The 15,168-nt window shown below is 40.4% G+C and overlaps 1 protein-coding gene and 1 long non-coding RNA gene across 2 annotated transcripts; both read right to left on the bottom strand.

The window, feature by feature from the left end:
* Positions 1–3,487: 3,487 nt before the first annotated feature.
* Positions 3,488–9,517, bottom strand: asip2b (agouti signaling protein, nonagouti homolog (mouse) 2b). The gene is made up of 3 exons (XM_052463418.1): positions 9,007–9,517; positions 7,858–7,934; positions 3,488–4,470 (listed from the first exon to the last, which is right to left on the bottom strand). Exons 1-3 carry the CDS (start codon positions 9,113–9,115, stop codon positions 4,303–4,305), a joined length of 354 nt encoding a protein of 117 aa, XP_052319378.1. The 5' UTR covers positions 9,116–9,517; the 3' UTR covers positions 3,488–4,302.
* A 3,931-nt stretch (positions 9,518–13,448) lies between these two features.
* On the bottom strand, positions 13,449–14,280 carry LOC127907704 (uncharacterized). The gene is made up of 3 exons (XR_008065457.1): positions 14,085–14,280; positions 13,754–13,889; positions 13,449–13,714 (listed from the first exon to the last, which is right to left on the bottom strand). It is a non-coding gene; the product is annotated as an uncharacterized LOC127907704 (long non-coding RNA).
* Positions 14,281–15,168: the final 888 nt, after the last annotated feature.

Below are 15,168 nucleotides of genomic sequence, written 5' to 3'. Positions count from 1 at the left end.
CATTTAAAATGTTTGATGGTATTTTTCATCAGTTGTTTAATTTGAAATGTAATTTCCACCGCCCTCTGTCATTACCACAACGCTAAGTAAACACGACGGTACCCATGACGGTACATATTTTTGAGGAAAAAGGTGCATTCAATTACAATTGATATTGATGATTTTTCCCATAAGTGAAGCTTAAGATAATTCCTAAAATAATGACAAACATTATTAAACATTTTGATGTGGTAAATACATGTTTTTGAGTATCATCGAGGCATATATGGACATTTAGACACGACAATGATGAATACATATAAATAAGAACATTTCTAAATAGTAAAAGAAAGCACGATTTAACAAAAATCTTCTGAAATGTTCTATAAAATACCTAAAGCAACATTTCTGTCATTTCCTTTCAACTAAAATAGCACATTTTATGACGTGGTGGTAATGAAATTTCCCCTCTGGTATTTGGGTAAACCAATAAAAATCTTTATATTCTTAAATAGTATGTTCTCAGACACTATTGGACCTTGTTTCCAGAATAAAGAAATATTCAGATAGATAAAAATCAATTCCAAGCGGTTTCATTTTCAAAAACATTTAACATCCAAAAGTGCCTGTATTTGCAAAATCAACCATATGCAGATGTTTATGCAGGTTATCTTTAACTGCCGAAAAATGTGAGCAAGATAAGAGTGATGTTTTTAAAGAGGCTGTAAAGAAATTGTGCCTCCGGGGATTCTTTTGAGTGAAAAGGGGTCACCTAAATGGACATAAATGTTGCTGGACAGAATGCGGCTCACCTCCCCACACCCATGAGTAATAGCATATTGTTTTCCTAAACTTAGGATTTGTGTGGTTTGCAATAACAGAAAACAGAAAATATTTTTTAAAACATCCACAATACTGAAGTTTTAAAAAAAAGTCCCATGTCAACTCTGGGGTTGATCAAGGGGAAAACACTGTTTTCACCACCTGACAGACAATTTTAGCAGTCATATAATGACCTCTGACCACAAAGCTTAACAACAGAAGAAAGAAGTAACAAGACAATTATTTATATTCTCTCTAAGTCTTTAAGATTCATAAACTTTTCTCTAAACCATTGCATGTCATTTTCAATTGGAAATTGGACCAAGATGCGAGCCACACACACAGATCTGCATGGTTGTCTAGTTAGCATTTGTCCTGAGGGAACAATTTGACACATACATCTTGAGTGAATAAATCTTGAAGTTACAGTAATGAGAGGAATAAGGGTAATGTCGTGGAGCCTGCGGTCTCTGTTCTCTTGGTGAATGTATCACTGTGTGAACCAGCTCTCTGCGAGGTATGTGTGACTAATAGAATGAAAGCGTAGCCAAACACGCTTCAGCCCAGTTTGAACAAAAAGGGGAATCAGGTGCTCAATCGAGGGACTTGATAATGTGTGACTGTGTGTGACTTTATGCACTTCATGCCTATCAGAGAGTACACCTCTGGACTATACTATGATGATTTTACACGGAACTGTGTGTGTGTGTGTGTGTGTGTGTGTGTGTGTGTGTGTGTGTGTGTGTGTGTGTGTGTGTGTGTGTGTGTGTGTGTGTGTGTGTGTGTGTGTGCGTGCGTGCGTGCGTGCGTGCGTGCATGTGTGCGTGCGTGTGTGTGTGCGTGTGGGGGGGGACATCTTGAATAACTCTCCTTCCACTGCTGCTAAAGGCTATAGACTGGTTACAGGCTACTGTCATGTCTACTCCCGCTCCCCTTCTCCGGTGCTCGACTTAAACGGTCTATTAACCACCAGTCCTGGCAACCCAGCTACATTCACATGGAGAATTGTTTTGTTATCATTTATTACAACTTATTCTCTATTCAGGGCTGGGCACTAGCCAATCAGGCTGGCTTAAAATAAATATCAAATTAAATACATTTATTTGATTTGTCGTTTTGTATTGTCTCCTGACTAATCGGAAATTTAGAAAAATGCAGGAGGTTCCTGGGATCTAATTGGGGTGCTTCCAATCCTTATATATGTCTCTATCCGTCTGACTGAGCTGCACACCCGGATCCGGGAGGATCCATATGGAATAATGAGAGCAGCAGCATCCTGCCTGCCAGCGTCTAGGATTACTGAAAGAATCACTGCTGGACCCATGCAATCACTATCATGTCTCTGATGATAATGCTGAATGAACCGTGTTTATTCAGCAACTGAGTCGGAAAGTTGGGGGGAGGGCAGGAATTCAAATCCCTGGACATTTTCCCTCACATCAATAGGCTACTAAGAACCATCATCACCCTTCCAGTGACTTTATGTAGTGTTGAGAGACTCTTCTCCACTACAGGCCGTATCAAGACATCAATCAGATCGTCTCAACAATCTAGCCCAGTTGTTCTTTGAAAGGGAACTCAGTGACTGTGACGCAATAATCTCCATCTTCAACACCAATCCTAGGCGTCTGGGCCGTGTGCTTTAAAACGTGAAACACACAAGAAAAGTTACGCCTGAATATTTACTGTTCATACGATGTAGCCTAATGTTTTCATGTCTACCCTGGTAGGCCTACATGTTCAAAGTGAGCTTCTGTATTCATACCCGCCATGATATTAAGCTATGTATGATCATTTCATATTTTCATGCCTATACAGTAACGTTTGCTCATTTAAAGGGAGCTATTCATTTCATACCCGCCGTACAGTTCAAGGTATAGGCCTAAAGTGTTGGTATTGTATTGTGTGTCGCGGCTTTAATATGGTAAACAGTGTGCACTTTTGGGCTTAATGAAAACCCTTTCAGGGCATTCTATTCTTCCTTGCTTCTTTGTGCAATAAGCTGTTTGCCTATATTCCAATCCCATGGCGAGCTGATGTCCAGCGGATCTCCAATGGTCCTGAATCTACCTGTTGTTCTGTAGTGTAGATCGCTCCTTTAACTGGGAATGGCCGATCTGATCTGATAATATATGTTGATTATTCCGTGAGGTTGGACTGAACACTTCATCCATTATCTGTATTTTGTGACAGTAACATTTTTTCCCATTGTATCACTTGTCATCTGCTGTAAAAATCTTTCATCTTTTTTTATTTGTTTCTTTGTTTGTTTCTCTCTCTCTCTTGAGTATGTAGGTTATAGACATGTTGCGTATTTCATTATGTTTCCTTACTGTCGGACTCAGACAGTCGGCCTGCTTTGTCAGCAGTGTTGTAGTAAGCGGTTGCGTAGTAGTTTTTGGTTACATTTATCCTGTATTATGTTTTAAATAATCCAATGTGATGCACAAATGTTCACTTAAATATGTCAGGTATTTTTGCCGGAAAATGCCCAGCCACACAGCTATCCCTTTCTACGCCGCTGCCCCAAGCTCTCACTACCTTTTATCCACTTTAATCCACTGGGGAGTTTGCTAGTCATTTCAAAATATATGAACCGCAGCAGCATAACCTGTTATTGAGCATACAGAAATATGTTTTGCCAGCAGGGATAACTGGTGAGAATAGCAATACAAAAGTAGATGAGTGAGGCTAACAAAGTTATTTATTCAATAGAGAAAATATAGAGAGGATGTTTGTGGAAGTTATGTGATGTTTTTATGGGTTAGCATTGGCTAGACATGACCTACAATCTACAGTAGCAGAGGTGCACAGTTATACAAAAGCAGAATTAATACAGTTGTGCAGGAAACATATACTGTTACATATCCACAACACATCCATACATCGTTTATATACATACATAGAAAATATTGTGGGCCTTGCGATACGTGATGTGTCATTGAACCTATATTGTGGACCTTGCGATACGTGATGTGTCATTGAACCTATATTGTGGACCTTGCGATATGTGATGTGTCATTCATCAGGTCCAAAACATTTAAGCATATATATCTGTGTAGTATGTCCATGTTTTTGTATCCATATGTGTTTACCTGTGCAAGTGCATCAGTGTGATGTCTAGCAGTCTCTGTGAGAAGTGTATGTGTGAGTGTGTGTGTTTGCCTATACAGGGTCTCTGGTTCCTCTAGGGGCAGTGCTGGCCCAGTTTCCAACAGTGGCAGTCGTGTGTGTGTATATGTGGTGAAGAGTTATGTATGGTGTGTGTGTGTGTGTGTGTGTGTGTGTGTGTGTGTGTGTGTGTGTGTGTGTGTGTGTGTGTGTGTGTGTGTGTGTGTGTGTGTGTGTGTGTGTGTGTGTATGTGGAGTGTGTTGTATGTGGTGTGTGTGTGTGTGTGTGTGTGTGTGTGTGTGTGTGTGTGTGTGTGCGTGTGCGTGTGCGTGTGCGTGTGTGTGTGTGTGTGTGTGTGTGTGTGTGTGTGTGTGTGTGTGTGTGTTTGTCTAGGTCTTCTTGGGGCAGTGTGGGCCCAGTCTCCAGCAGTGGCAGATGGTGTTGAAGAGGCGACAGCGGCAGGAGGCACAGGGGTCACAGCAGGGGGTGTGAGGGGCACAGCTATCCATCAGACGGCCACACCGCCGGGCAGGGGCGACAGGCTCGTGTTTCTGAAACTTCACCCACAGGGAAAAATATGTTGGAACGCCAAATATCAGTCATTGAGAATTGTTTTATTTACATACTGAAACACCCAAAATCACCCATAGACAAATACATACCGAAACACCCAACTTCACCCATAGACAAATACATACTGAAACACCCAACATCACCCATAGACAAATACATACTGAAACACCCAACATCACCCATAGACAAATACACCATGCTTTTACACCTGCATTGTTTGCTGTTTGGGGTTTTAGGCTGGGTTTCTGTACAGCACTTTGAGATATCAGCTGATGTACGAAGGGCTATATAAATAAATTTGATTTGATTTGATTTGATTTGACATACTGAAACACCCAACATCACCCATAGACAAATACATACTGAAACACCCAACATCACCCATAGACAAATACATACTATATCACCCAACATCACCCATAGACAAATACATTATGAAACACCCAACATCACCCATAGACAAAGACATACTGAAACACCCAACATCACCCATAGACAAATACATTATGAAACACCCAACATCACCCATAGACAAATACATACTAAATCACAAGATATTTTGAAAGTAGGACGTGCATTGCGAGGATGCTCTGGCTCTGGTATAAAAGAGCAAGTTTGTGGGAGTTATTCAGTTTAGAGCTCGGTGCCTTATTTTCTGCTCATAGGATTTAACTTTCTGTTTTATTTGTCCCCATGAGTGTAATATTGAAGTCACAGTGTCCACGAACATAACATTGAAGTCACAGTGTCCACGAACATAACATTGAAGTCACAGTGTCCATGGATTCCTTCTCTACCTTACATTTGTGTCAGCAGTGTGATTTGAAGCCACGCCTCTTGTGCCTCGCTCTCTGCTCTTTGACCTTTTATTTGACTTGTCCCCTAAAGGATGTTATAACACTGATTATGCCTGGAATCTAAATTGAGGAAAAAGTATTCAGACCCTTTACTCAGTACTTAGTTGAATCACCTTTGGTAGCGATTTCAGACTGAATTGACTTATTCCACATTTTGTTGTGTTACAGCCTGAATTAAAATTGTATTAAATATGATTTTGTAATCTCAACCATATACACCCAATACCCCATAATGACAAAGTGAAGAAAAACAATTGAGACATTTTTGAAAATGACGTGACACAGGCTCTGTGAAATTGGTTGTAGATCATTGCTAGACAATCATTTTCAAGTCTTGCCATAGATTTTCAAGGAGATTTAAGTCAAAACTGTAACTCGGCCACTCAGGAACATTCACTGTCTTCTTGGTAAGCAACTCCAGTGTATATTTGGCCATGTGTTTTAGGTTATTGTCCTGCTGAAAGGTGAATTAATCTTCCATTGTGTGGTGGAAAGCAGACTGAAACAGGTTTTCCTTTAGGATTTTGCCTGTGCTTAGCTCTATTCCGTTTATTTTTTTATACTGAAAAACTCCTCAGTCCTTAACGATTCCAAGCATACCCATAACATGATGCAGTCACCACTATGCTTGAACATATGGAGAGTGGTACTCAGTAATGTACTGGATTGGATCTACCCCAAACATAACACTTTGTATTCAGGACAAAAAGATACTTGCTTTTCAAAATGTTTTGCATTATTACTTTAGTGCTTGTTGCAAACAGGATGCATGTTTTGGAATATTGTTCCTCTGTACAGGCTTCCTTCTTTTCACTCTGTCATTTAGTTAGTATTGTGGAGTAACTACTATGTTGTTCACAGCCATTAAACTCTGTAACTGTTTTAAAGTCACCATTGGCCTCATGGTGAGTTTGGATAGAGGCCTGTATCTTTGTAGCCTGTATCTTTGTAGTGGCTGTGTGTATTGATACACCATCCAAAGTGTAATTACTAACTTCACCAGGCTGAAAGGGATATTTAATGTGTGCTTTTATTTGTCAACCAATAGATGCCCTTCTTTGCGGGGAAATGGAAAACCTCCCTGGTCTTTTGTGGTTGAATCTGTGTTTGAGATTCACTGCTGAGGGATCTTACAGATAATTGTATGTGTGGTGTACAGAGATGAGGTAATCATTAAAAAATCATGTTAAACACTTGTATTGCACACAGAGTGAGTCCATGCAACTTATTATGTGACTTGTTAAGCACATTTGTACTCCTGAACTTATTTAGTCTTACCATAACAAAGGGGTTGAATACTTATTGATTCAATACATTTCAGCTTAACATTTTTAATTAATTTGTACAATTTCGAAAAACATAATTCCACTTTGACATTATGGGGTATTGTGTGTAGTGTGCCAGTGACAATACATTTCAATTTAATACATTTTAAATTCAGGCTGTAACACAAGAACATTTTGAAAAAGTCTAGGGGTGTGAATACCCCCTGAAGGCACTGTATAGTGTAAATGCCCTGTAAACCATATTTGTGTGTGCTGTGAAGGAGGGCAGATGGAGATTTTTCTGACGTCATGCAAAGTCACCTGATATTAAGTGATTTAATGACGCAGCCAACCACCGGATGGAGCCAAAGACATGTTTATTTGACAGAGTTTCTTTAGAAGCTCCTAAATTATTTCCGGACATTTCAGATTGATTAGTATCAGGTTTATTAATCCCTAAAGTAATTCTTCCACTTCTGTTCCTAGACAGCTGGTCTTCATACAACCTCTTTAAGCATGATTTAGTACATTGTTCCTGCTGTGGTTTTAAGGAGATAAATGTACATTGTTCCTGCTATAGTTTTAAGGAGATAAATGTACATTGTTCCTGCTAATAGTTTTAAGGAGATAAATGTACATTGTTCCTGATGTAGTTTTAAGGAGATAAATGTACATGGTTCCTGATGTAGTTTTAAGGAGATAAATGTACATGGTTCCTGATGTAGTTTTAAGGAGATAAATGTACATTGTTCCTGATGTAGTTTTAAGGAGATAAATGTACATTGTTCCTGATGTAGTTTTAAGGAGATAAATGTACATTGTTTCTGATGTAGTTTTAAGGAGATAAATGTACATTGTTTCTGATGTAGTTTTAAGGAGATAAATGTACATTGTTCCTGCTAATAGTTTTAAGGAGATAAATGTACATTGTTCCTGCTTCCTGAAGGAGATAAATGTACATTGTTTGATAGTTTTAGGAGATAAATGTACATGGTTCCTGATGTAGTTTTAAGGAGATAAATGTACATGGTTCCTGATGTAGTTTTAAGGAGATAAATGTACATTGTTCCTGATGTAGTTTTAAGGAGATAAATGTACATTGTTCCTGATGTAGTTTTAAGGAGATAAATGTACATTGTTTCTGATGTAGTTTTAAGGAGATAAATGTACATTGTTTCTGATGTAGTTTTAAGGAGATAAATGTACATTGTTCCTGATGTAGTTTTAAGGAGATAAATGTACACCTTACTGCAACGTGGTGCTGTCCCTGATGTGGCAAAATCCGTCTCCTGGCAAACAGTCTTCCGGGTTTCCCTTGGCTCCAAACTATAGTTCATAGAAATATAAAACAAGGATTTATGATTAGATATGAAACGTATTGCCCCCAATGATGGGTTCAACTTAATTATACACCTTCAATGGTTCTAGGACACTTTTCATTTCCACTTTTTTTTTGTGAGTCCATAATATGAACTACATTTGTAATTCAGGTGAACTGTCCCTTGAAGAACACAACCTTTTAGTATAAATGTCTTAATTACAAAATAGTGCCATCATAGAGAGCTCATCTGATGCAGTACATATATAGCATCAGTGGGTGGAGGCTAGCTGAAAAATGTCTACTTTGCAGACCAACCTTGTGATGAATGGTACTTGTTGTACTGCCAGAATGTTGTATGTACAACCACAATTTGTAATTCTTTGTGATAAAGAAAACGTACACAACTAATATTATGCATCTTAATAATTACATATCATGAGTATTGCCAAAAAGACTAAAGCACAGAGAGGACTAGAGATGGCCATCTGGGTTTTGTCATCTTAATTACAAAATAATCGAATAATTGTGTGCACTTCTTGCTAAAGTAAACCAACCCTGATTCATAGACTTAATGGAGACTTTGTCCCCTGAAGGCTTTCAAAGCAGTAACTGGTTTTAGAGACTTAATCTCTTTTACACAAAAGCAGATGCAATAACTCATATGTTGGCTTAAAGTCAATTGATTTCGATTATAGTTTTAATAATAAAAAGGTTATACAAAAGTATTACATTTCCACATGTTATGCACAGCAATTAAAATTGTATTTGGAGACATGCGTGGGAACTGCATGTGGTTTAACTAGTCAACTGCCATAATTGTATAGGTCATGACTAATGATAAGTAAATTGTAAGCTTTTGGTTAAAATCTTGTTAACATTATTTTTCACAAGTTAAATAATTAAAATTGTTCGCCATAGTTCCTTAATCCAAACGCAAACCATAGCCCTATGAAGCAATCTGTCCGTAATGGCAAATATACAATTAATTTATGTGCAAAAGGTGTGATCTTTTCTCCCAGCAACAAAATCGCGCAACCCGGCTTTAATCAAAACAGAAAACATGCAAAATAGCTTCACCTGAATCATTTTCATGCTGTATATGCGCATCCCTCTTCAGGTCTTCGGCGAAACATAACGGAATTGACACCGAAAGGAGAGAAACCCAGAGAAAATGTTTTCCCAACATCTCCACTTCCAATCTTGTAACCTGAATCCGGGTTAATAATAATGTTATGGACTGCAGCACTGTTCAGGTGAGAGCACACTATTACATTTGACACGTTGGGATAGGCTACTTACTTTTTATCCACTCTGGGGAAATGAATATATTTTTTTATTTTAAATGTCTTAATATGGTAGCCTATCAATATCGCAGCTCAGAAGGTTCTCGTTCTAGTGAATGGGCTGTCATAAAATGGATGGTTAAGTGGAGTCAAATCTTCCACGCCCACATTTTCTTTCAGACTCTGAAGTAGCCTTCTGTTGACCTACCCAATTTGTGTTGAATTATGGTTTCCATCGATATATTCCCCCAACTAAGTCAAACAGTAACAAGCTCCCGCCGATACTATAGCAAAGTGCCACTGTCTGGAAGCAGTTATTTATTTGTAGTTGTAAAGGCCGATGTGATCGTGTAACGCATTGTCAACTGAGATCTACATCTTGATTGATTATGCGCTGTTGCGCTCAGCTGCACTGCGGCCCTCGGTGTAGAGGTAAAGAGCAATCTTTTGGTTTCATATTTTATTTACTGGCACTGTACGGAACCTACATGCATGTGTGTTCGAAACATTGATATGGTATTTGGGCCTGGGGTTGGCCTGAATGCGACATCAACAAACCGGATGTTAAGGACATTAAAGTCCCTCTCCCACGCTTATTACTTGCCTAGGGACATGTGAGGTGAATTGGCGCGCAGACAGCAGACAGCCTTTCGAAGTTCTTTCCAAAAACCAGACATTCCTCTCGAGGAGCTTATGTACACAATCTGTACATTGTTATTTCCTAAGCCCATGTTAATATGTATTAACAGTGGGATCAATGGAGGCTCCTCAGAGGAGGAAGGGGAGGAACATCCGACTCAGTGAATTTCAGAAAAATATCAATAGTGAAACATAAAAAGTTATCCTTTTTAGACAAAACTATACTTTGAAACAAACTGTTTTGCAAGGAAGGTCTACAGTCGCCTCGACCAGTGGTGTGTAGCTTATTAATGGATGTCAAGGGAAGCCAGCCCCCCCCCCTCAAAAAATAAATACATATTAAATCATTTATCTGTCATCTCTCTGTTTTTCATAATTTTCCTTCAATTTGCAAGAGGCTGAATGTATCTCACCGGAGAAAGCATCCGAGCGAGCGAAACAGCCCCCCTCTGTCTCTGTATGTGTAGGACATCTATCTGATGCTGTCTGGTCCAAATAAGTATGACATTGTTGCTGCCAAAAGCATTAAATGGAATGGAAGCCAGCGAGCATTTGGCTTCCCTTGATAAAAAAGTATTAAAAAATTGCCAAACTGAGTGAGCTCAACTGTGAATGGTCCATGCACACCCCAAAAAGTTGTCAATGGAAGCCAGCTTGGATTTTGGCATCACTCCTTACAAATCACATCGAGAGCATACGTCATTGACAGAAACATCTCGAATTGTTGCATCTCGTTGTATTGTTGTCTTCTGGTGGCTATCTAGCTAAAATTAGCCTTTTCCTAAATTAGCCATGGATGGAGATTGGTATTTGTGACTTGGGGTTTTACTTAATTCTCTGTACTGGCCAATAACTATAATGGCGATTCTGATCCAGTGATTTTACCCACGCACCGCTACTGGCCTCAACAGACCTAGGAGGCTCATAGTTCTCACCCCCTTCCATAGACTTACACAGTAATTATGACAACTTCTGGAGGACGTCCTCCAAGAGCTCTTGCAGCCTGAACTGACATGTTGTCCATCCAATCAAAGGATCAGAGAATTAATCTAGTACTGAAAGCATAAGATACAGCTAGCTAGCACTGCAGTGCATAACCTGTGGTGAGTAGTTGACTCAAAGAGAGAGGCAAACAATAGTTTAACAGTTTTGGAAAAAAAGGAGAATGAGCAGAGAGAGAGAGAGAGAGATACTGTAGCTATATTTCGTTGTATTTTTTTCCACTTTCATTTAACTAGCTACTGCAGCTAATTTAGCCTACTCAACAACCTGACTCAAACAGAGAGGAATGCTATTTATGTTAGCTAGCTGGCTAAGGCAATCCAACGTTCTAATTCTTCCAAGTGAAGGTAAACTTTCGGTTTGAGTCATTTATTGTCACTGGGGCCCACCATTGAAACGTCTAAACTGCTTGCTTTACACTGTATTGCGTAATTGTACACATGGATTGGATTGTGGCTTTACTAACGGGTTAGTTCTAGTAGCTATGTTGCCTATGATGTTAGCTAATATGGTGTGTTTATCAGTTAGTGGATATGGTATGAAGTTTTGGCTTTGAGAGGTTTTTTTTCGCCTGATCACAGACAGCTGTTGTGTTGTGCACTGAAGTCCACAAGCAAAGGGAACATGTGAGAGGAGGAGAATGGGTAACAGTAAACAGTGCATTCGGAAAGTATTCAGAGCCCTTGACTTTTTCCACATTTTTATATTTTACAGTTTTACTCTAAAATGGATGAATCTACACACAATACCCCATAATGACAAAGCAAAAACAAGTTTTCAATTTTTTTGCAAATGTATTAAAAATGTAAAAATTAAATATCACATTCACTTAAGTATTCAAACCCTTTAATCAGTACTCTGTTGAAAGACGTTGAGTTTCTCCCATTCTTCAAAACAAATCTAATCAAATTCTATTAGACACATGCGCTGAATACAGAATACAGACCTTAACAGTGAAATGCTTACTTACAAGCCCCTAACCAACAAAATGCAGTATAAAAATATGAATAAGATGAACAAATAATTAAAGAACAGCAGTAAAATAACAATGGGGAGACTATACACAGGGGGTACCGGTACAGAGTCAATGTGCGGGGGCACCGGTTAGTCGAGGTAATTAAGGTAATATGTACATGTAGGTAGAGCAGCAGCGGCGGGGAGGAGGGGGGCAATGCAAATAGTCTGGGTAGCTATTTGATTAAGATGTTCATAAGTCTTATGGCTCTCCGGTACCGCTTGCCGTGTAGTCGCAGAGAGAGCAGTCTATGACTAGGGTGGCTGGAGTCTTTGACAATTTTTAGGGCCTTCCTCTGACACCGCCTGGTATAGAGGTCCTGGATAGCAGGACGCTTGACCCCAATGATATACTGGGCTGTATGCACTACCCTCTGGAGGCCGAGCAATTGCCGTACCAGGCAATGATGCAACTGGAGGCCTCCCGGGTGGCGCAGTGGTTAAGGGCGCTGTACTGCAGCACCAGCTGTGCCATCAGAGTCCCTGGGTTCGCGCCCAGGCTCTGTCGTAATCGGCCACGACCGGGAGGTCCGTGGGGCGACGCACAATTGGCCTAGCGTCATCCGGGTTAGGGAGGGCTTGGTCGGTAGGGAAGTCCTTGTCTCATCGCCGGCTCACTCGGGAGAGAAGGTTGAAAGTCATGCGTCCTCAGATTCACAACCCAATCAAGCCGCACTGCTTCTTAACACAGCGCTATCCAACCCAGCAATGTGTCGGAGGAAACACTGTGCACCTGGCAACCTTGGTTAGCGCGCACTGCGCCCGGCCCGACACTGGAGTCGCTGGTGCGCGATGAGACAAGGATTTCCCTACTGGCCAAACCCTCCCTAACCCGGATGACACTAGGCCAATTGTGCGTCGCCCCACAGACCTCCCGGTCGGTTACGACAGAGCCTGGGCGCAAACCCAGTCTCTGGTGGCACAGATGGCGCTGCAGCGCAGCACCCTTAACCACTGCGCCACCCGGGAGGCTATTTATAATTATTATATATATTTATACCTACAAATTGTTTATAAAATGTCCATCTCTAATAATATGCCTTAAATCCGTTACATTCACTGATAAAAATTGACTCAGAATTTGACCACCAAGATATTTTATCTAAAAACATTCTGAGACTCCATGAATGTTGTTCCTGGGCTTTTGACAGGGATTTGGCAGTCCCTGATAGAAAAGGTTAAAGACAACTGCTTTCAAGCTCAGAAACAGCAGTAGGATCGTCAAGCGTTTGCCTGCCAACAGTACTTTGCACCTCTGAACAGTGTCAGCAGCCAATCTCTTTTGTGTTCACACAGCAAACACCTTGGAAATCGTCAGACACTCAGCCTTGTTGAAATACTCCAAACCAGAAGGTGGCAGTAGCGTTGTTTGGTAATGCATATCCATGTGTTTTGCTTATGATCTAGACACGGGTGCCCCCGCACATTGACTCTGTACCGGTACCCCCTGTATATAGCCTCAACATTGACTCTGTACCGGTACCCCCTGTATATAACCTCCACATTGACTCTGTACTGGTACCCCCTGTATATAGCCTCCACATTGACTCTGTACCGGTACCCCCTGTATATAGCCTCCACATTGACTCTGTACCGGTACCCCTGTATATAGCCTCCACATTGACTCTGTACCGGTACCCCCTGTATATAGCCTCCACATTGACTCTGTACCGGTACCCCCTGTATATAGCCTCCACATTGACTCTGTACCGGTACCCCCTGTATATAGCCTCCACATTGACTCTGTACCGGTACCCCCTGTATATAGCCTCCACATTGACTCTGTACTGGTACCCCCTGTATATAGCCTCCACATTGACTCTGTACCGGTACCCCCTGTATATAGCCTCCACATTGACTCTGTACCGGTACCCCCTATATATAACCTCCACATTGACTCTGTACCGGTACCCCCTGTATATAGCCTCCACATTGACTCTGTACCGGTACCCCCTGTATATAGCCTCCACGTTGACTCTGTACCGGTACCCCCTGTATACAGCCTCCACATTGACTCTGTACCTGTACCCCCTGTATATAGCCTCCACATTGACTCTGTACCTGTACCCCCTGTATATAGCCTCCACATTGACTCTGTACTGGTACCCCCTGTATATAGCCTCCACATTGACTCTGTACCGGTACCCCCTGTATATAGCCTCCACATTGACTCTGTACCGGTACCCCCTATATATAACCTCCACATTGACTCTATACCGGTACCCCCTGTATATAGCCTCCACATTGACTCTGTACCGGTACCCCCTGTATATAGCCTCCACGTTGACTCTGTACCGGTACCCCCTGTATATAGCCTCCACGTTGACTCTGTACCGGTACCCCCTGTATACAGCCTCCACATTGACTCTGTACCGGTACCCCCTGTATATAGCCCTGCTATTGTTATTTACTGCTGCTCTTTAATTATTTCTTATTCTTATCTCTTACTTTTTTCTGGTATTTTCTTAAAACTGCATTGTTGGTTAAGGGTTGTAAGTAAGCATTTCACTGTAAGGGCTACAACGGTTGTATTTGGTGCATGTGACAAATACAATGTGACTTGATAGAAATAGAATGGCCAGTTCATCCAGTGGAGAAGGTGAAGTGGGAAGGGACAGTATATAACCTCGCTATTGTTATTTTGTATTTATCTATTTAGTACTTAACACTTATTTTTCTTAAAACTGCATTGTTGGTTAATAAGGGCTTGTAAGTAAGCATTTCACTGTAAGGTCTACAACTGTTGTATTTGATTTGAATTCATAAATGGTATGGTTCAAAGAAATGATGAAAAAGAGGTGGCAAACAAGTCAGGCTGCTCAGCTGATTGGTTGACAGACTGTACATTGAGTAATTATGTGACTAAACTTAACAAAAAAATAAATACATTATTTTACCAAACCAAGATAATTTACATTAATGGGCAGAAAACACAATTCTTCTCCATTATTCATTGAAGTTGATGGGTCATTTATAACAAAACCATTAGATATTGCCAATAATTTCAATGACTATTTCACTAGTAAAGTAGAACAATTCACAAATGAAATGACAACATTGAACAGTGATTTTTGTATAAAAGATCTAATAATGAAAGAGAAAGATTGCTGTTTTGAATTTGATAAAGTTAGTGTGGGAGTAGTGGGAAAACTATTGTTATCCATCAATAATGATAAGCCACCAGGTACAGAAAACCTTGATGGGAAACTATTGAGAACGGACTCTATTGGCACTCTTATATGCTATATATTTAACCAAAGCCTAAAGGAGTGTGTGCCCACAGACGTGGAAGGAAGCTAAA

Source organism: Oncorhynchus keta, chromosome 15, assembly GCF_023373465.1.
Source record: "Oncorhynchus keta strain PuntledgeMale-10-30-2019 chromosome 15, Oket_V2, whole genome shotgun sequence".
Classification (NCBI taxonomy): Eukaryota; Metazoa; Chordata; class Actinopteri; order Salmoniformes; family Salmonidae; genus Oncorhynchus; species Oncorhynchus keta.
This window is presented reverse-complemented; position numbering and strand designations above follow the sequence as displayed.

Bases quoted from the DNA above. Each gene is read 5' to 3' on its own strand.
- asip2b (XM_052463418.1), bottom strand. From the start codon at position 9,115: ATGTTGGGAAAACATTTTCTCTGGGTTTCTCTCCTTTCGGTGTCAATT. The intron at 7,935-9,006 runs GTGAAGCTATTT...TATGAACTATAG, and splicing joins ACAGCATGAAAATGATTCAG to TTTGGAGCCAAGGGAAACCC. The intron at 4,471-7,857 runs GTAAGGTGTACA...CTGTGGGTGAAG, and splicing joins AGGGACAGCACCACGTTGCA to TTTCAGAAACACGAGCCTGT.